General features: G+C 35.3%; 1 protein-coding gene across 3 annotated transcripts in view; it reads left to right on the forward strand.

Moving 5' to 3' along the window:
- Positions 1-21538, forward strand: part of ROBO1 (roundabout, axon guidance receptor, homolog 1 (Drosophila)) — a 1186609-nt gene that overhangs the window by 1056887 nt on the left and 108184 nt on the right. For all 3 annotated transcript variants that reach the window (XM_011996534.1, XM_011996535.1, XM_011996536.1), the window contains 3 exons: positions 12827-12947; positions 13296-13434; positions 16148-16275. In XM_011996534.1, the coding sequence (XP_011851924.1) occupies positions 12827-12947; positions 13296-13434; positions 16148-16275 (388 nt within the window). The remainder of the gene's footprint in view (positions 1-12826; positions 12948-13295; positions 13435-16147; positions 16276-21538) is intronic.

Genomic DNA, 21538 nt, shown 5'->3' on the forward strand with positions numbered 1-21538 from the left:
CATAATTTTTTTCAGATGTTAGGCTTTTGCAGTTCTTAAGTTCTTTAAAATTTCTATAGAAACTCCAGAGAATTTAAATATATTTGTTATTTTAGTAGGGAGTGGTCAGAATTTGAATTTGTCTTCTACAGTGCAGTATAAAATAGTGTGCTTTTAACATAAATTTGAAGATATTTGGCATTTTTTTCAGAAGAGATGACTGAAATCATAAGAATTCTGTATGTCCGATCTCTTAGATTGTGAAAAATTCTGATAGTATACTTTCTATGTAAGTGCTGTGTTTTTAAATGTTAAAACTAGGAGAAAGTTTTTGCCATCACAAAACATATATTCTATGCAGAAGAGAGGCAGGGAATGTCAGATCAAGCTTTTCTCATTGATTTTACTTTGTTCTTCAATCTTCACACTGACTAATGTAACTTCTAGTGGACCTTTCCAATCCCTAAATGCTGGAACTCTTAGACAGGTTTCTATGGAAGCAACCTAGGATGCACAAGGTTCTGATTTCTCAGCTCAAAGTTCCAACAGTATAACCTAGATGTGGGTTAGAAGCCATGTAAAACACTGATATCCCTTAGTACAATTAATACCATTTGCATTACATTTTCTGTTCAGCATGCTTTTGTCTTGGCTATGGAATGGAATCATTTATGACTAAAAAAGAACGTTCCGAATAAATATCCCTCCAAACAATTTTTACAATACCCTTTACACAGATCATTTTCTCTGTTATTTTGTTTTCACCAACAACTATAGAAATAGAAATGGTCAGGATGAATTTATTTTTATTTCTTATTTGTCCATGAGTTAATTATTAGTTCTCAGGAAATAGCAAAAAGTACCTATTTATAATTTTGAAGTTTACCCCACTGGAAAGCTCCTTTTTAAGCACTAGGTCAGACCTGTTTTCCTAGGATCATATTTTCTTCCTCATATTGAGGAGTTAGCCTACTTGCTTCCTCTTAGGAGGTGTGTAGAAATATTTTAATTTATGTTAACATGTGTATTGTTGGAAGATATGGGATTTATGTATGTTTTGAACATGTTTTCCATATGAAATGAGGCACAAATTTGCCAAATGAGTGAGCTACATTCTTGCATAATCTCGTGTTCAACACAGGAGGGTGAAGCAACTGGCCATATGGATATTGAATCTCTTACCCTGGTCTGATGAGCCCTAACTTCTGATTAATCAATTAAGCTTGTCACTTGCAAGCTCTTATTTTTCTCCTTTGACTCTTTGGGATTCAAATACCACAGAATGTGCATGAATGTTTACTTCAATTTGGAGCTATTTTAGGAATATTTCTTCTATAGAATCTTAATTAGTAATATTAAATGTGTTTTATATTTTCTCATAAAAAATGTATTTATATAAAGTAAAATTGGTCAATCTGTATCAAGGAATCCCTTTCATACCCAACCTTGATTTGGCTTTGCCATGGTTGTGTCTTCTACAGAATGTAAGTCAATGTAAATTTCAAGGGTAAAAAGTTATACGTGATCTCTGGAAAAGGCTTTATCTTAACAAGCATTTGGTAGTGAGGGAAATTTCTCACACTGGACCAAACTATAGAGCTAAGTGTAAGAACCCACAGAGAGGAAAAGGGATTTACTGTTGGCAAAGTATTTTCAGCTGGTGTACTTGTAATTCAGAAGAGCCAAGAGTTTGAAAATGAGCTTTTCTCCCCTCAAATACTATGAACATTTGTCATCTTTATTTCTAGAGTATAGTCATAATTCCCTTGTAGATTTTTATTTCAGGCTGTCTTAGCAGTGACTGTATGTAAATTCAGAATTAGAGCCAGATGGTTGGATGAGGTGATAAAAATGAAACCTGGTTTTGTAGGAAAGTGAAAATTGCCCATAAGACTTTGTTTTTTACCTTTAAAACAGCAGGACACTGTTTCATGAGACCTGTGAAGGAAATAATACATTAACTTTAATAGCTATAAGCTAAATCAATTTTTCATATTAATGCTGAATGCTAGCATGTAATCTACCTAGAATTTTCATAGAGGTAAAAATCAATTAGCTTTCTTACTTTTAGAAGATAGCTAACAAAGGCTAAAACCACTCTTTATATTGCCTCCTTTATAGGATTCACTTTGGGGTTCTAGTCTTAATGACTTGGGAACCAGACACCTGGGGAATCTGCTAAAAAGCCTTCACTGTTTTATCTGCTCTCCATTGCATCAGCACTCAGCAGTTGTCTGTTCCTGGTTAATACTATAAATTAGAAGGGGCTTTCCTGGCTGATGGCTTTAGGCTACGTACCTCTGTCTAGCCCAGGAAAATGGGTGTCCAGCAGAAAAATGCCATACCCAAGGCTTCATATTGTCTTTGAGCTACACTTAAGCAAGCAAAATTGGTATGTTTAAAGAGGGCTGTGTTACTTCTTTCTGTTATTTATTAAAGTTAGGAATCATAAAAAGGTTCTCTGGTGATATACTTTTGATAGAGAGCAAGATACTAATTTATACTTTCACAAAGAAAATCATCCTTTCCTTTAACCATGTGTCTCTGCAGGGTGGCTCCCACTTACCTGCAATTAGCAGTACAGCTCTTCCTGGTGTAGTCTATAATCAGATTATCATAGGTGTGCTTCTGCAGCAGCAAACAGCCAACTACCAATTTATAAATTGCTATGAGGAAGAAATGAGAAGTTTCGGAGGAGAAATGGAAATAGCAGGGAAGTGCAGCTGCCAGAGTCCTAGGCGGGGACTCTCCCAGGCCTGTGTTCTCAGCTGGCAGCTCACCAAGCTGTGCAAAGAGCCACGTGTTCCCACTGGGATAATTGCTTTTTCTGCATGAGTCTCTTGTTGCTTCTCTCTGATGATCAAGAGTGTTTAAACTCCTGGCTGAATTCATGGTGGTTTTCAAATGGTATTGTGAAGTGTACCAGGAAACAAATGAAACTGGATCGTGTTCTCTTGTGTGTATGTAGCCCGAGCCCGGACAAATGTGGGACGCCAATGGAGAGATCCGAATTGCCTATTTTTCCTCTCCATTCCACTCCTAAGAGAGTAGTTGAAAGACCTAAAACAAGTTGTGGCTTTTCTCCATGCAATGCTGTCCTTTTTTATGTCACCTGGAATTTTTAGAATGGTCATGGCTTTCAATTTATCATTCTCATATTTTCTTTACAATGTGTGTGTACTTGCCCCGGTGTCCTTTTGTTATATAAAACATTTTTTGTGTAAATCCCAGGAACATTATTTACACTTGAAGCAGGCTGTAAATGATGAAATAGCCTTCACTCGAGAATGGACTAGTGAATAATTTGTAAAATCTAGGTACTTTTTGCAGTTTAATTGAAAGCTGACTAATCTGGGTATAATTATTTTATAGCCTAGAAGAAAAAGCAAAATCTTATAAATATTAGTATACAATCTGTTTTCCTTAGTTTCATCCATCTGGGGGTACAGTGCTGTCATTTTGTGTTTTGAGTTCGTATTAGACTGGTCTTGAGTTAAAGACGAGTTTACCTGACAGCCTGTGGACACACAGCATGAAACCAGATCATATCTACTCCAGAGACTTGAGTGGGAAGTCATTAAAATAATGCATTTCTCCTTCCTCCTTTTCCTTCCCCTCCTCCTTCCCCTTTCTCTCTCTTTTAGGTCCCTGTGAACCAGAATAAAATAGGAATAGAGCGAGGTAACAAATTTTGGGAAAATGAATAAAAAATCAATAGCTTTTATAAAAAATACAAAGATCAAAAAATCTTTAATAAACTTTGCTAACCAAGAAGAACCATGACTTGGCTGAGGTTTATTGTTTATTTAATCTAAAATAAAACATTTGCTTTGATATTTAATATAAAATCATTTTGTCATAAATGCATAGAATTTTAAAATTATTTTATGAGATTAGTACAAATAAATATATAAAATACACATTTTTATAGAATATACAAAAACAAATTTCTTGAAATTTGTTCTTACACTTAAGAGAAGTATTGGTCACTAGATCAGTAAGTATAAGTTGCTCTCTATCAATGATTTTTTTATGGTGGTGATTTTGAATTGATTTATCAACAATTTACATTTTTATCTAATACCTAACTACATTAAAATTTAGGTCTTAAAGACAAACAGCAAAATTATTAATGTGTATGTTCAGAAATATAATTTATCTGGATTTGATATTAAAGCATAGTTAATAAAAACATGAAATTATTTAATAAGAGATGTAGTTTTTAAAATTAATCTTCTTGCAGTACCTACCTGGGAATATGACAAAGAAATATTATAAAATAAGAAATACTGTATTTTCTTTTATATTGTATAATATCTGAATTTTATGAGTTATTTTTACTTGATTATATATTTTTAGGTTACTAGGATACTTTTGAGATTGATTATCCAATTCTTTGTCTATCATTTATACAAAATAATTATGGTACTAGCAATGCTTTTGCTTAATTAGATGCAATAAAGCATGATTATTTTTGAGAAATAGGATGGCATGCATTAGACAATATGAATGCTTTAATCTGAACTAACATTAAAGGCTGATATTATTCTTGCAGCCAGATTGGAAAGTAATGGATATTACTTTGCCTCCTCTTATTCTCTGCACCCTCCTCAGACAAGTTATTTTTTTCTGGATTGTTACTGTTGTTGTTGTTGTTATTATTGTTAATTTGATGCCAAAATTTAGAGAAATAAAAGTCGTTATTGTTGTGACTCTTCTTCATATGTTTCTGTTGAAAGGCGTCCTTAGGGACCATCTAAAACTGTCCTGCAGCTGATTTCACCAAGCGGAATGTCTGGGGGCTATGACTGGCCATCTGGGTTACCTGCATCTCATTGTTGTTAAGAAGCCATGCCAGGCACTTCTGTAGTTCACAACAGCTTGCTCTCTATTCTGTAGGTCAAAGATCCAGGCAGAATTGACAGCATTTCTGTGAAGAGATATTCTGCACAAGGAGAGTTAGTGGTGAATTGTTTAAGGATGATACAGTAGACTGTAATTCAAAACCTCTCACCTCACTTACTTTGCAAAATAGTGTGAAAACGAGTTGGTGGTAACGAATCAAGTTTTTTTTCTGAAAAAATAATTTCTAAACTCAGGTGCTTTAGATAACTTCATTCTTCAGGTAAATCCCACTTGTCAAGCCCTTACTACTGTAAATGAATATTTTCAAGCCTTTAATCTTTTCAAAGATTATAAAAATTTAGTACTGCATAATTGCTTATTGGTATGATGATACCTATGTGTGTCTTATCTGTGTTAGTTGAAACATATTTCTCTTTTAGCATTATAAATCAATATTCTATTATTCATTGTTTTGATGTATTTTTAAATAGTATTTTTAGTAAAGCACAGATTTTGCATGTAAAATATATTAAAGGAAATGAGATAAATTCTATGACAGTTTGGTGGTTAGCAATTTGAAATCATCTTTGAAGCCCTTAATATAATTAGCGGTTTTGTTTTTGGTCTGTTGAATTCAAGTCACATTAGGTTAATGTAATTAAAAGCAGAAAAGAATTTGTGTAGCCAAACTAGTTAATTAGCTCCAGTCTGTTTAGTGTGTTAACCTAGAGGTGTATGGATAACATTGTGGGGGTGAGGTCTGAAAAAAAAAAAAAAATTCCTGTGTAACAGATACTGCAAATCATCTGACTTGCTTTAGGGTAGAAAATGAAGACATCGCAAGGAGTTCATTTTAAGTTCATCTTTATTTCTGATTGTGAGCACTGATTTCAGGGTAAGCTGTATACTCTAGAGTAACCCAATCAAAAAACTTACTGAATTTATGTTTTAAAAGGGAACTGAACGAAAAAAGTTTACTGAATTTACTTTTTTAAAGGCAGTATATTTCTTTGTGTGCAAAGGTAAATTTTTTTTCTTGTATTCTGGAAATAAGAATACTGATGCTAGTTTTTCCATGCTAACCAGAGACATAAAATGGTTTTCTTCACTTTTGGTAGAAAAGCTACATCTTAAACCTGATTATTCTCTATAATTATTCAGTAAACAATTCAGGCAGGATTTCCTACTGCTCAGAGAAGCCTTTACCCCTAAGAAAAGTAGTCATTTCTAGTTTTCTACAGGGAAAATTCCTGGTGTATAAAAATCATATATATTAAACACATCAAGAATTTTTACATTTTTATGTCTCTAAAACATTTTTTTAAACCTCAGACTATTACAGAGAAAAGTAGAAAGTTTAAATATATTTAAACTTTAAAATTCTTTATCTTCTTCTCCTCTCTCCTCTGTCTCTTTCCCAAAAAGGAGCAAGACCAGTGGGACATTTTTTTGTTTTGCTTTGCTTTCATCAAGTATGTATATAGCTAAGGGCCTCTTCAAGCACTGTCTAGAGCTTATGGAAATGTGGTCTTCTAATGTGGTTACTATTGTGGGCTGGTAAGGTATATGGTAATGAGGAAGGAAGACCTCTGCCTTGAATTTTTGACACAGGCTAAATGCCAGCACATCGTCTGAAACTTTAACATGTTCTGCTTCTCCACTACCCGGATTATGTTAATTGAAGCAGTGCTCCAGCAGTTCAGTGTTTAACATTGTGTCTGCTCATTACACAAACTAGTTTTTGATAGGTTTACAATTCAGCTGTCAAATCCAGCCGCAGGAAGAGACTTGCCAAGAAATATTCCAGCTTATTTTCAATAGTGCTATTTTCACATTTGTAGTGTTTTGTTTGTGTTAGACATATTTTTCTTCCCTATGTAGACAGAGAAAACGTTCATTTTTGGCTTACATAGGGGCACCACAGTTTAAAATGTATAAACTCACCCTAAATTCACAATCAGTATTTTTATATGACTCAACATAAAATGTTGATTTCTTTTTGCTTTTGTGTCTGTGTGTGACGGAGTCTCACTCTGTCGCCCAGGCTGGAGTGTAGTGGCACGACCTCGGCTCTCTGCAACCTCTGCTTCCCAGGTTCAAGCGATTCTCCTGCCTCAACCTCCAGAGTAGCTGGGACTACAGGCACGCGCCACCGTGCCAAGCTAATTATTTATTTATTTATTTATTTATTTTAGAAGAGATGGGGTTTCACCATGTTGGCCAGGCTGGTCTCAAACTGTTGAGCTCAGGTGATCCACCCGCCTCGGTCTCCCAAAGTCCTGGGATTACAGGCATGGGCCACCGCACCCGGCCAAAGTGTTGATTGTTACTAGGAGGCCCTGCTTGAAAGTGTGTTATATTCAATCAGGGTCATAGTACTATGTCATTTTTCTGTTCTTTTGTTTATTGAAATGAACAGCCCACCATGGATTCCATATTTGTGACCATTGAGAGTAGAATTACGGCCTTTTAAGGTCCATTTCAATGTAGTCATTGACATAATGCCAAAATTAATTTGAATTGATGGAAATTGGAAGCTGCCATTTTTCTTCTGTTTTTTAAGTTCCTTTGCCCTACTCTGCGGTTTGTTCTTCCACGTTCACCAGTTTGTCTCTGTCGTCCCTGAGGCAGGAAGCGCCTCCCAGGATTGGTGAGGCTTTTGCTTATTTTTTCATTTTTTGTAACATCTGCTTTGGGGTCCTTAACCATTATTGTCAGTGAGTCTCTAACAGAATGTTGTATTTTATAATGAAATTGGTTTGTTGATGAGGTGGGAAATTTATGGGAGAGAGTATTTATACAAATCTGGGAAATCTGAGCAGTTGTTCCTTAAATACAAGAAGTATTATTTGTATTATCTAATTGTATCCCTTCCTTTTGTCATTTGAATCCAGCAATTATTTAGTCCAGAACTGGGTCTTTAGAACACAGTTTCTCAATCCCTGCATTATTGACAGTTGGAGTCAGATAATTCTTTGATGTGTATTTCTGGCCTCTACTGATTAGATACCAGGAGCACCGCCCCCCACCCCCACACTCTTCAGTCCTCCAATCCCACACCAAGTGCTGACGACAGAATGTGCCTGCAGGCATTGCCAGGTAGCTCCTGGGGGAGGGGAGGTGATTGCCTCCATTGAGAACCACTGCTTTGGATGAGATAATAATGATCTATAAAGCATAACATTTACTTGTTTCTAAGTCTTAGGCTGTGTCAATGCAAATATATATTTTCCTGATGAAACCAGTGGAAGTTGCTTTAGTAATTACAGTCATGCATTGATTAATGACAGGGATACGCTCTGACAAATGCATTGTTAGGTGATTTGATTGTTGTGTGGCCATGATAGAGTTTACTTACAAACCTACGTGGTATGGCCTGTTACACATCTAGGCTATACGATATAGCCGATTCCTCCTAGGCCACAAACCTGTACGGTATGCTACTGCATTGAATACTGTAGGCAATTCTAACACAACAGCAAGTTTTCATGTCTCTAAATCTATCTAAACATAGAAAAGGCGATGCATTGGGAAACGATCTTACAACGGCCGCAACATCACTAGGAATTTTTCAGCTCCATTATGATCTTATGGGATCGTCATCATATATGAGGTTCATCCTTAACTAAACCTTATTATGTGACCTATAATTGTAATTTTAATAAAAAGCGACTGGATTTAGCCTAAGGAAGGAATATTGTTTTTTATTAGACAGATCAAAAACAATATTGAATCATTAACTGCATATGTGTAATAAATAATTATAATAATAATGTGCAGGCATTTTCTAAGGGCTTCATATGGTTTATTTCATAATCTTCATAATATCCTTAGAGTTCTATATTAATAGGATTTCCATTTTAGAGTTGAAAAGCAGAGATACAGAGGAGCTAATATCTTGGCTAAAGTTACACATATATAATAAAAAGTAACCTGACTCCAGAGCCCATGCTCACTTTGCTTTCCTACGTATATGTATCTGAAAATTTATCTAGGATTTAGAAATCTTTTTTAAAAATGTTACGTTTTCGTATATATTTTGTTGTCTTTGGGCTTTACCTAGGTAATTTTGGTAAAGAATACCTTGAGTAGACAAACAAAGGTGCTATTTAGTTGACCTTACTTAGTCATTGATGATTAATATCTATGCTATTGTTACAAAAAGTGCATTTTTCTCATTAAAAGTGTTTTGAAAATTTAATATTTTTCAGGCCTTGAATTTGTTTTATATTTTTGCATTGATATGAAAGTTTTACATATATGAACACTGTGTAACCATATGCTTTTAGTCATATTATGTTACTAATGAAAACAGGTTTTCATGATGCTTAATTTATCCAGTAACATTTCTTGTAGAAAAATTTGACAGAGTAAACAAACTCCAGCTTTGTTTACTTACAAAGAATAGAGAAAGTATTTGTAAAATGCCTGGTGGGTTACTTTCAATTTACACAGCCAATGTGATTTAGTTGTAAAAGATGGCTATAAAATAAATTTTGATTGAAAAGAAACAGTTTTTCTATCTATATTCAATACCAAACACATGATATGGGCTCAGAATAGATCTGATAGATTTAGTGATACAATTTTTTCCATGATTAAGCCAAGTGTAATATATAATTGGAGCTATAGTAACAGGGTGTATACTACGAAGTCCTTAGGCCTTTATAGCCCTCTTTGAATTTTGGTTTACCTCAGCTATTTTTTCCTCCCATTCATCTCGAAATCGGAATTTCTTCATGTCTGTGGATCTCCTGGCAGTCCCCTCATTACTCTTGTTGACTAAATCCCCCTCCTTCTCCATTTGTATGGATTCTTTCAACATATAATAGCATTGGACTGTCATATATAATGTTAATTGGTGCCCCATGTGTGCATAAGCAAGTTGATTTAAAACTCTACATTCCCAAGTATTTAAGATGTGTAAAAGTGAATTAGTACTATATTATACTGAAGCTGTAGAAATAAATCTACGCTGTTGCAAATTATTTATATATTATTATCCTTTGACTTGCAATTTTTCTATGTATTTGAATGTCTTAAAATTGTCCTTAAAGCCTTACATTTTATAGTAGGTAAAAATCATTAACACTTACTTTTAAAACAAAGAGAATGTTAAATTATGTGTTTGTTTCCTCTTATTTTGGTATATCTTTTATGTATCGTTGTATAATTCTTTCAGCAATAAACTTGTCTCCTAAATATCCAGAGACTTCAAGGTTAGATTCTGAGGCATAACAAGAGGCTCGGTATGCTATTCAAAGTTATAGAACTAATAAAGAAACATCTAGCTACACCTCAGCTCACTTGACTTCCACTTCAGATATTGGATTTTTCGTCTTCCTCTTTTCCTGTAATAATTTTGTTTCCTTAAGGTTTTTGGAAATGCTTACGTGAGTGTTCCAAAATCAGTGCATGAAAGGTTACAAAAGTTCTTAGGAAGATTTTGATAAGATGATACTCAAATTGTTCTGGACCTCAAGAACTCAAGTTTTTTAAACTCAAGTTTATCAAACATTAAGATAATAAGGATGTGAGCTGTGCATTTATTTTCATTTGTATAACGCGTATAGCCAAAGACACATATCTTACCTAAAGTCTTCACCTTGTTCCAACTTGTTGTGTGACATTGCACAAGTCATTTCCTCCCACACAATTTTTACTATTTACAACGCATTGTAACAGGGGCTCCCATGAGGAATTACATGTGCTCCTCTGCTTCAGTGCTCACACTAAGGTCAGGGGACTGACACTTGGAAGCATAATTAAAACATGTTGTTACAGTGCGCATACCAGAGGTATGTGGGAGGAGAGGTTGTACTTTTCTGAGCCTCTGTTCCCTTTAGTGAAAAGTGAGGTTATTTTAACACTTCCCCACACAGTCTCACAGCAGGGTTATGATAAAGACAGAAATTTAAATGATATATTAAAATGACTTTATGAAACATAAGATCATTAGCAATATAAACCAATAGCCTTAAGTTGGGTATACATTTAAGAATCCCACTTTGCTACCTCCCAAGGAAATAACTGCACATATGAGAAAAGTGTGTCCAAAAAAAATGCTGATTTCAGTGCTGTTCTTAAGCGGGAAGAATGAGATATCTATATCACCTGGCACTGATATCTTAAATATCTATCAGTAGGGGAATAGCTAGGTAAAATGTAGTAAACCCAAACATTAGGATTGTGTGTAGCCATGGAAATTGATGCTGTAGGGGAATAGCTAGGTAAAATGTAGTAAACCCAAACATTAGAATTGTGTGTAGCCATGGAAATTGATGCTGAGGATCTGTGTAAAATTTCTTGAACATTTAAAATATAAAAATGCCTCATACTGTTGAAAATGCAGATTACAAAACAGCATATATAACATGATTCTACTTTAGGAAAATTATGTGTATGTATATATGTTTATATGTGTATGTGTATATATAAACACATTCACTGTAAATGTGTATCTCTGTATATGCATGCGTGTATGTGAGTGTGTATGTATACACACATAATTGAAAGACGAATGTTCAAAAGTACTAACACTAACGTGCATTTTTTGTGTGACATTTTCTTTATATTTCTCTTTGAAAATGTAAGTATGTATAAAAAAACAATTTAATATATCTTATAACTGTTATAAACCTTATAGAAATATTTTAACTTGGATAACAGACTAACAATAGTAGTTTACATTCAACAACAGTATTTTGAGTGACTACTGTGTGCAGGCATTGTTCTGGGTATGAGAGACAGAATGATGAATGATGCAGAGAAAAATCCCTGGATGGTAATCTGGAGCAGGCTGATCATTTGTTTATGATGCTACTGAAAAAAAATCAAGTTCTAAACCCACAAAAATTAAAAACATTGTTAATGTTTTGTTTCCTCTAGTATTTAGAGACTTGGCCAGAATACTTAGTTTGGATGCCTTGATTAAAATAAATCCATTTAGGCATTCAAAACTGTGAGGGGACCTCACCTTTACAAAGCAGTAGTTTCAATGAACTCCTTAATGTATTATGAAAAAAATGTGCTTAGATGTTTCCCTCCCTTCCTCCCCCGCTCCTTCGGTCCCTTCCTCCCTCTCTCCCTGCCTCCCTTCCTTCCTTCTTCCTTCTTCCTTTATCTAGTTGGTAACTATGAGGTAAAAACCTCTATGAATAAACCTTCTGGAAATTGTCCCTAATGAAACCTTTCTAAGATCAGGACATTGTAGATATTCGTGGGTAATTGAACTCAACTCTCATCCAAAAGCGTGTTAAATTAAGGATAGTCCAATCTTAATTCATGTTTAGTTTCAGTCGACTTCTTGTACTGTATGCCTGATAACATTTAAAATTAATTTGCATTCAATTATATGTTCAAGAGTGTACCCAAATGTGTCGTTCCTGATAATTTATCGGGACCTATTCATTCTCTGCTTCCCGAGTCCCCAAAACCAGCTTAGGTGGCAGCAACATCACGTTTTTAAGGAAATGACAGGTTCTACTATGTTTTTGCAATGAAGATACATTCCTTTAAAGCAACTCTGGGAAATTAAGTTATTAGAGACATTTTAGTTAATTCATATAATGCTGGAATACATTTTCTTGAAATCACTTATAGCTAATATATATTTCTATATTAGTTATAGTCATATGGTATTAAGAATTTTATTTTTCCTCTTGCTAACCAAATTATTCACGCAATTTTTTGTGGTTTTTCACTTAACTAAATAATATGAAATAACTTGGCCGAGTGGGCAACAAGTTTCTGGCTATACAGAATATAACTTGACATGAAATGTAAGTAAAGAGAAACATTTTTGCTTTTTTTATATTGTACCTTTGGAGTCAGTTCTCTTTAAGGTTACTACCTAAAAATAGCAAATACTACACATTAGCTGTTTGATGTAATTATGCTTTGATGTATATGCTTAGAAAGTAGTCTTCATTTGTGAAGACCTCTGTCAGGTAAACATACCTGAAGCAATTTTAATAGTATTCATGTGAAACTTTTTTTTAAGATACGAGGAGGAAAACTCATGATCACTTACACCCGTAAAAGTGACGCTGGCAAATATGTTTGTGTTGGTACCAATATGGTTGGGGAACGTGAGAGTGAAGTAGCAGAACTAACTGTTTTAGGTAAGTGCAATTTTATTTAATCTTCTTACTGAAAAATAGATCTCTTATCATTTTGTATCTGTATAGAAGGGAGAAAGAAATATTGTTAAGCCAAGTATTTTTGTGGGGTGGGTAGAAAGAGGAGAGAAGAAATCAGAAAAGCAGCCTGAGATAAAATAGCCAAAGATGTGGGAGGAGGACTAGGAGGAAGCACTAAACCTAGGGAGAAGCTTCTAGAATGAGCGGACTCTGTGGAATAATTTCCTCACTAATATTTAAATTAAAAATATGCTCTTACTGAACTCCTAAAGTGTTTTTCAGCTGGTTCATTTTAAAATTTTACCTTAAGGCGGCTCTTTTTAATTTTAGAGAGACCATCATTTGTGAAGAGACCCAGTAACTTGGCAGTAACTGTGGATGACAGTGCAGAATTTAAATGTGAGGCCCGAGGTGACCCTGTGCCTACGGTACGATGGAGGAAAGATGATGGAGAGCTGCCCAAATCCAGGTATACATCAGAGTTTCATGATGTGATTTATCAACTCAGCATTTCTACGTTTTTCATCACATCGTCTCCACATCCAGGCCGTTAGAATAGTCCATTCTAGAATCCTCTATCAGGGGCCAGATACAATACTGGAGATAATTAGAAACAGGAGGTTGCCATCCTGCATTCTCTGAGGCTTTCAGAGAAGAACTGTGCATTCATGACCCTGGGCTGCACAGGGAACCCTTGTAAAATATGATATTCTTTAATATCACAGGTTTCTCTTCTGTTCAGCCAGATGACAGTTAATACTAATTTTTTGGAATGGTAGTAGGCAGAAAAGGAAGGAAAGATACAGCATTAAGGATGTGTCCATGAGCCAATTAAAAATCAGGCTTCCTTTTCCTTAGCTAAAATATCACCAGGGAATGGTAGGAGAGGTCAGAGTTTCTTGATATCTGTCAAGTCCTTAAATTGGCCAGGAGCAGAGATGCACGAATCAGGGAGCCTTAGGGAACAAGCCAATAAAATAGAGGCTTTCAGGTATTGTCAGTGGGCTGTCTTCTCCAGTATGTTCACTCATTCAGCAAACATGTGTTGAGCCTTCTCTCTAGGTGTTGGGATTACAGTAGTGGTTTAGACATAGTTTCTGCTCTCAAGGAGCTCAGAAAATGAAATGTATTGATAGACACAGAATAACAATATCAAGCTGATATGGTTTGACTCTGTGTCCCCACTCAAATCTCACCTTGAATCATGAGATTCACGTGTTAAGAGTGGAACCAGTTGGAGATGATTGAATCATAGAGGTGGTTTCCCCCATGCTGTTCTTGTGATAGTGAGTGAGTTCTCATGAGATCTGATGGTTTTATAAGCGTCTGGCATTTCCCCTGCTGGCACTTATTCTCTCTCCTGTCGCCCTGTGAAGAGGTGCCTTCCGCCATGATTGTAAGTTTCCTGAGGTCTCCCCAGCCATGTGGAACTGTGAGTCAATTAAACCTCTTTCCTTTATAAATTACCCAGTTTCGGGTATTTCTTCATAGCAGTGTGAGAACAGACTAATACACAAGCTCTTTTGTCACATAAAGGTAAACCTATACCAGCTCAGAGGGGGAGATTTGAATTCTCAAAGAAACATGACACATAAGTGACGTCTTGAAAAATATGTATCCGTCTGATAAGGAGGAAGAGAAGAATATTCCAGGAAATGGGTTATCACAACATAGACACAAGCTGAGAAGGAATGTCATATCTTTTGAGTGGCATAAAGTTTAGCATGGCTAGGGCATAGGATTTATGATGAGAAGTTATGAGATATCAGGTTGAAACTAAGAAGGGCTTTGTGTAATGAATTTCTAATAATATATGCACATTGGTGAGCCAAGAGTGTTAGTATAAATAGGTTTACCCTTTAGAAAAATTAATTTTGTTGGCCGCATGCAGTGGCACACACCTATAATCCGAGCACTTTGGGAGGCCGAGGTGGGCAGATCATTTGAGGTCAGGAGTTCGAGACCAGCCTGGTCAACATGGTGAAACATCGTCTCTACTAAAATACAAAAATTAGCCAGGTGTGGTGGCACATGCCTGTAATACCAGCTGCTCGGGAGGCTGAGGCAGGAGAATTGCTTGAGCCTGGGAGGCGGAGGTTGCAGTGAGTGAGCCAAGATCGTATCACTACACTTCAGCCTGAGTGGCAGAGTGTGACTCCATGTCCAAAAAATAATAAGAGGAAAAATTAATTTTGTTAGCACTATGGGTGTTACATTATTCTGGGGAGAGGCTAACGGCAGGGACACTATTTTTGTGGTTGTCCGGGTCAGCGATGTAAACTGTCTGAACTGGGAGGTGAGATGGAGACAGGGCTCCACAGTAAAGAGAAATTTCTAAGACTAAAATGACAAATTGGAGGAGTTGTTAGATATGGACAGCTGGTGAAAGAAGATACGTAAATGTGTTAAGGAAAGGAGTTGGTTTATGTTAGGGGAAGAATGGAAATTTTATTTAATACATTAAATATTAGATGCCTATGGAATATGATGTCTAATTATTAGTTAGAAATCCAAATTTGGAACTTAGGTGAATTAGGGATAGGAAATGTTTGTGTAGTAGATCAATATATAAACTATAGTAGATGATTTAACTCAGGGAGATCATGTAGAGTAAAAAGAGGACTAAAGTGAAAGTTCAAGGAAAACCCAACATTTAAGGGGAGGGAAGATGAGGCAAGACAAGTGAACTTGAAAATGAAACTGGGTTCAAATTTCAACTCTGCCACCGAACTAGATGAGGACCTAGGCCAAGTTGCCTTACCTCCTATACCTCATTTTCCTCATCCAAAAAATGGAGGTGAGCATAACAGTTATTTCATATCATTGTTATAAAAACTTAGAAGGATAAAGTCTATAAAACATTTAAAGTCTGGCAAATGATAAGAATTTAATTAATGGTCACTATCTTTTTGTTTTAGTGTGACCACAGGAGCTTGAGGAAATAATAAATGCCAACTTTACCCCAAAATGTTCTTTTAGAAAGTAGTTTAATATGTTAGTCCACATAATTATAAAAACAAGCTTTTCTTCTGCCAGCTGACTTAGAGGAATACCACATTTTACTCTTCGTTTTAAATTATCAGAAAAGAATGTGGCATGTGCTTTGAAGCATTGTGTGTATAATGATGAGATCTTTCAAGTCGAAAGTCACTTAACTGTGCTTTCTTTTGTTATGTCATTAGATATGAAATCCGAGATGATCATACCTTGAAAATTAGGAAGGTGATGGCTGGTGACATGGGTTCATACACTTGTGTTGCAGAAAATATGGTGGGAAAAGCTGAAGCGTCTGCTACTCTGACTGTTCAAGGTAGGCATTGGGGACGTCTTTGTTTCGGTGGTTTGAGCATGCAAAATATAATGCTGACAACTGAAGAAAATACTGTGTATAGGACTGTGTTACATATAGCCTTTAAGTATTGCTCTAAATAATGTATTTCAAACATATTTAAATAAGACATATTGTTTTGCCTATGGGAGCTCTGTAAGTGTTACAGGAAATTGAATTAAATGTTCAAAATTATGTTCAAAATTGAATTAAATGTTCAAGATAGTTCAAAAACTATCTTGGTCAAGTAGAGGCGAAGAATGTGCTTTAAACTCCAGGTCTTCAAACATAGAACCCTTCTAATCTTTTAATTAAATGATAGCTATTTCTGTCTTGGAGGAAACTTTGTCTTTAGAGGAAAACAAATCTTTCATTACTTCAAGATCATCCACTTTCAAGGGCCTGTACAATTTGTAACAGAAAAAGAAGATTCTATTACTCATTAGAATGTAGGATTCATTGAATAGGGACTTTGCCATTGTTTTTTGTGCACGGAGTGCTTGCATCATAACAAACACTCAATAAATATCAGCTGATTGAATGAATTGCACTTGTACTTTGCTAATTTTGATATAGATTTATTATTTAGTATCATGTGATCCCAAGTGGATGCCGTGTTCTATGGCTACCAGGTTTTTGAAAGTCAAAGTCACATCTTAAGCTGATAGGAGGAAATGGATCTGTCACCTCTTTTCCATCCATAATCCAGAACTTTTTCATTCTCATAATCCCATTTTGTTTTTCTCTGTGATGTCATACTGATGATTTCTCACTATATCTCATTTGAGAACTTTCCCCTATTTTTTTTTTTCTTTTTAAGTGGCAAGTTGTTGATCATGGAATTTCAGAGGCAATGACCTTTAAAAAAACATTTTATTGGTTGGGAAAAAAATTCCTGTTTTGACAGTATATATAGTAAATGGAAGTTCTGGCCATAAACCATTTAGCTTGTTTTGAGTCTAACATTAGCAACACTTGATGTTGTCATCTTTTCTGAACACTGTCTCTTCTAAGACTATTTAGGAAAAAAAGGTGGCTTTTGAGGGAGCGCTTCTACTGTGGGCTTTGTACAAAAGAGCCTTGTGGGCTTTTTACACTAGAAAAAAAAGAGTAAAGAGTATTTCCTTCCTGTCTCTAAAGCCATTATGTCCCACTTTGGGGTTTTTAGCTCAATCTCATAAAAAACAAAAGGAAAAAAAGAAAGATCAAGAACAAACATTGAGTTTCTAAGGCCAAGACTACTTCTCTTTAATCTAAGTTAGACTTGAGCTCCAAGTAAGGCTAAAACTAAGAAAAGAAAACCTCTTCACATTTACAGAAAGCATAAATTTAAGAGGTGTCAAATCCAAGTTCAAAAGCCCTCCAGAAGGAGTGAAAGTAGCCAGGATGAATACAAGACATGAAAAGGTGTGTCTATCTCCAGGCAATTGTGATAAGGAGGTTGACTGTCTATTACGTTAGTCAGTGAAATGTGTTTCACTTTGTGTTTTCAAGTACTTTACCTTGGTAGCCTGATGCTTTTATAACTAACAGCTATTCTGCTGAGTATGCAGTAGACAGTGAAATCACAATGGAGTTTCTTCCTGCAATTTTAAACTCAGTTACAAAACTCATTCAGCCTTCAGTTTTCCATATGGAAATCTTGCTCTCTAAGCCTTGGTTTCAATGGAAATTGGCACAAATGATCAAATCCAGAAACTACTGGAATTTAGAATTTCTCATTTCAGCTGTGTTGTGTTTTCTATAAATGTTTAAAAGATCTGTGTATAGTTAAGGATATATTATTCAATATTAAAATAAAATATGCCTATTAACATCACTGTTAAAACATCTTTAACATGCTAGAATAATAAACACAGTATGTTAAAGAAAGTAACATGATTCCCAACTCCAAAAGATAACTAAGAAAAAAACATTCCAAGGAAACCTGAGCAGATATGCCTTTTTTCATCTTTTGAGATTGAATGTAGAAAAACACCAGTTACTACAAAGGAAGCTAATCAGAATCGAAGCCATTTGGTAGCAGGAAATAATTAAAGTTAAAAAATTCAGTAGTGTAATTGTATTGTTAAAAAGCTTTCTGTGTTTTGTGTACAGCTCATTTTTAACAGACAGTGTTGCAGTCAGTATGAGGTTAAACATAATCTTTCTCTCCCTTCCACCTCATACAATGAGTATTTAATTTGTATCATTGATGTTAAGCCAATAAAGCCCTGTGATGCAGGTAGAAGTTGTGGGAATAAATTACCTTACATAAGGGTGGCCATTTGATTTTCAACCCCAGCACAGATGCAATTAATTCCAGCATCTTAAAAAGAACCCTGATTTGAGAATTTTTTTTTTTTTTTTTTTGGCCAAGGTCTTCTTGTAATCCTAAATTCTGCTGTTTTCTAGACTATATGTCTTTAAATATTCCTCTCTTGACTCTAGGGGTTTCCATGACTTTTCTACTTGTGTACTCATCATGGTTCTTTCATGGTACTACACATGTAGTAGGCACTTTATCTAAGACATTCTTATTAAAATTTGAAATGTGAATATGCATTTCAAACTTCTGCTTGAATGGTAGAAATAGCACAGGGGGCCGGGCACTGTGGCTCACACCTGTAATCTCAGCACTATGGGAGGCCAAGGCAGGCAGATCACCTGAGGTAAGGAGTTCGAGACCAGCCTGGCTAACATGGTGAAACCCTGTTTTAACTAAAAATACAAAAAATTAGCTGGGCATGGTGGCATGTGGCTGTAATCTCAGCTACTCTGGAGACTGAGGCAGGAGAATCGCTTGAACCTGGGAGGTGGAGATTGCAGCGAGCTGAGATTGCACCATTGCACTCTAGCTTGGGCAATAAGAGCAAAACTCTGTCTCAAAAAAAAAAAAAAAAGAAAGAAAGAAAGAAAAGAAATAGCACAGGGACATCCCAGGGAAAACTCAAGCAGCCTCCGGTGGCTTTGATTCTGAGTGCCAACAGTATGCTCCATTTGATCACATTTGAAGAGATTACCATGTATGAATGATGCTGCCTTATGACCTGTGTTTGAAAGAGCACAGTAATTGTTTTACTGTCTGTATCTCCATGTCATGTTGCATACCTTAAATATATACAATGAAATGTATTTTTAAAAGGAATGGAGGTGAAAAGGGAACAGAGTAAAATCTAGGGCTAGGCACTGTTTCTTAAACTTACCTGAAGTTAATTTTATACAGATTATCAGGCATGGCCTATAGAAAATCCAATTTAGGAGATCTGGGTTGGAGCACAGAAATTTCTTTTTATTTTTAAACAAACAACTTCACAAACCTCAGGAATGAGGAGTTACTTGAACTGACAGCAAGAATAGAAGACTTTTAAAAAATGTCTTTATAATTGGAGACTTACAGAGGTAGAAGAAATATGTTAAAAACAATGGTATAGCTCAGAGAATGGACATTGGAATCAGACAGAATTTAGTTGAATCATGATTCTGTTATTTACTGCTATGTAACCTAGAAGAGTTTACATAAATTTCCTGAGACTCAGTTGACCCATATGTAAAATGGACAGAGTAATACCAACCTTTATATAAGGATATTTAACATATTATCTGTTATGCAGTAAATATTTTGTAAGTAAAGAGCATTATACTTACAAGTGTTATTATTGATAGCTTTATTGCTTAATTTCAATAATTATTATCTGGTAAGAAAAATCGTAGCTTTAGATAATTCTAGATAAGTGGCTTTTCTATTGCAAATGAAGAATCTGAAGTACTAATACTGTCATGACAATTTATTATGTAACACATTATTAAAGACATTTCTCAAATATAAAGCATTACATTTTTATTTTTTAAAACCTTTGTTGGAAGGTTGAGGCAGGAGGAATGCTTGAGGCCAGGAGTTCGTGACTCCATCTCTACAAAAAATAACTTTAAAATCAATCGTGCATGCTGGCGTGCACCTGTAGTCCCAGCAACTTGGGAGGCTGAGGCAGGAGGATGGCTTGAGTCCAAGGGTGGGAGGTTGCAGTGAGCTGTGAACCCCATCCTTGCACTCCAACCTGGTTGACAGAGTGAGACCCTGCCTCTAAAAATAAAACAAAAATAAAAATCCTTATGGGCTATTATAGTAAATGTGTTGGATTTTGCTAGTGCCAGTGAAGCTAGACCTAGATATGTATTGAAGTTTTGCAAAATAAGTAGATAAATTATTGAAATTTATGACCATTTTGGAAGAAAAATTAATCAAAAAGATGGCATTACATGTGCATTGGAGTGTTATTGTTATGGAAGAACATTCAGCCAAGGGTTTTTTGTCACAATTTCCATTCCATGATCTCTAAGAGTGACTGTTTTCTAATTTTTTAGATTCTCAGTACCTCAGTTTCTCCCTGTAAAATAATGGTGCTTCCTCACAATTCATACAGAGACTAGTAAGATTATCCATGAGCAAATATCCTCAAAAACGTCTTTATCTCCTTAATGATCATTCCAAAACATGGATGAAATATGAGGTTGCACCCTGTTAATAGAAAGTAGTTGCATCACTAAAACCTGCATCATATCTGGAGTGACATTTGTGGGATTACTTGTTCCTGGCCAGTGGAATGCCAAAGTCAACTTAAAATATTGAATCAAGTAAGATACTGGTTACTTAGTAATGCAGGTTTTATTTGACTTAGGAAAGAGGCAAACTGTAATAAAATTTTGGTGATTTTAGAAAGTTTGGGCTAAAAATATATTTTTCCAGGGTTTAGGCAATAAAAAGAAGATCCTGATCCCTTTAACTTGTGTATTGGTATTTATGGTATACCGATATTGGTACATTATCGAAACTCATTGTCAGAATGAGACCCAAAGGCTCAGCAGTCATGACCTATTGAACAATCATTACTGTTCATTATCTGACCAATACCAAATGCTGAAACAATGCTGTTTGGGGTAATTACAACAGAAAAGTGTTTCTGCTTAACTTTTAGTTAGCCAGAAAATTCAGTACACCTGAACCTCACATCGCATCATTTTCTAAACTAAGCAAAGGTTCATTACCTATAAATGTTAACCATCAGCGTTGTTACATCTGTACTTAGTGTTTTTCTGCATCCCTATTTCCCCTCCATAGGTATAACAGCTACATACCTTTCTTTTCAAGAAATCTTTTTGTGAACCTAAAATACACAAACAAAATCAAGCATCTTTTTAAAGACATATCACCTCTCTTTTGATTTATTACATTGTTCTAATTGAACTGTAGCATCTCAATTTGACA

Source organism: Mandrillus leucophaeus, unplaced genomic scaffold (assembly GCF_000951045.1).
Source record: "Mandrillus leucophaeus isolate KB7577 unplaced genomic scaffold, Mleu.le_1.0 Scaffold519, whole genome shotgun sequence".
In the NCBI taxonomy this organism is placed as follows: domain Eukaryota; kingdom Metazoa; phylum Chordata; class Mammalia; order Primates; family Cercopithecidae; genus Mandrillus; species Mandrillus leucophaeus.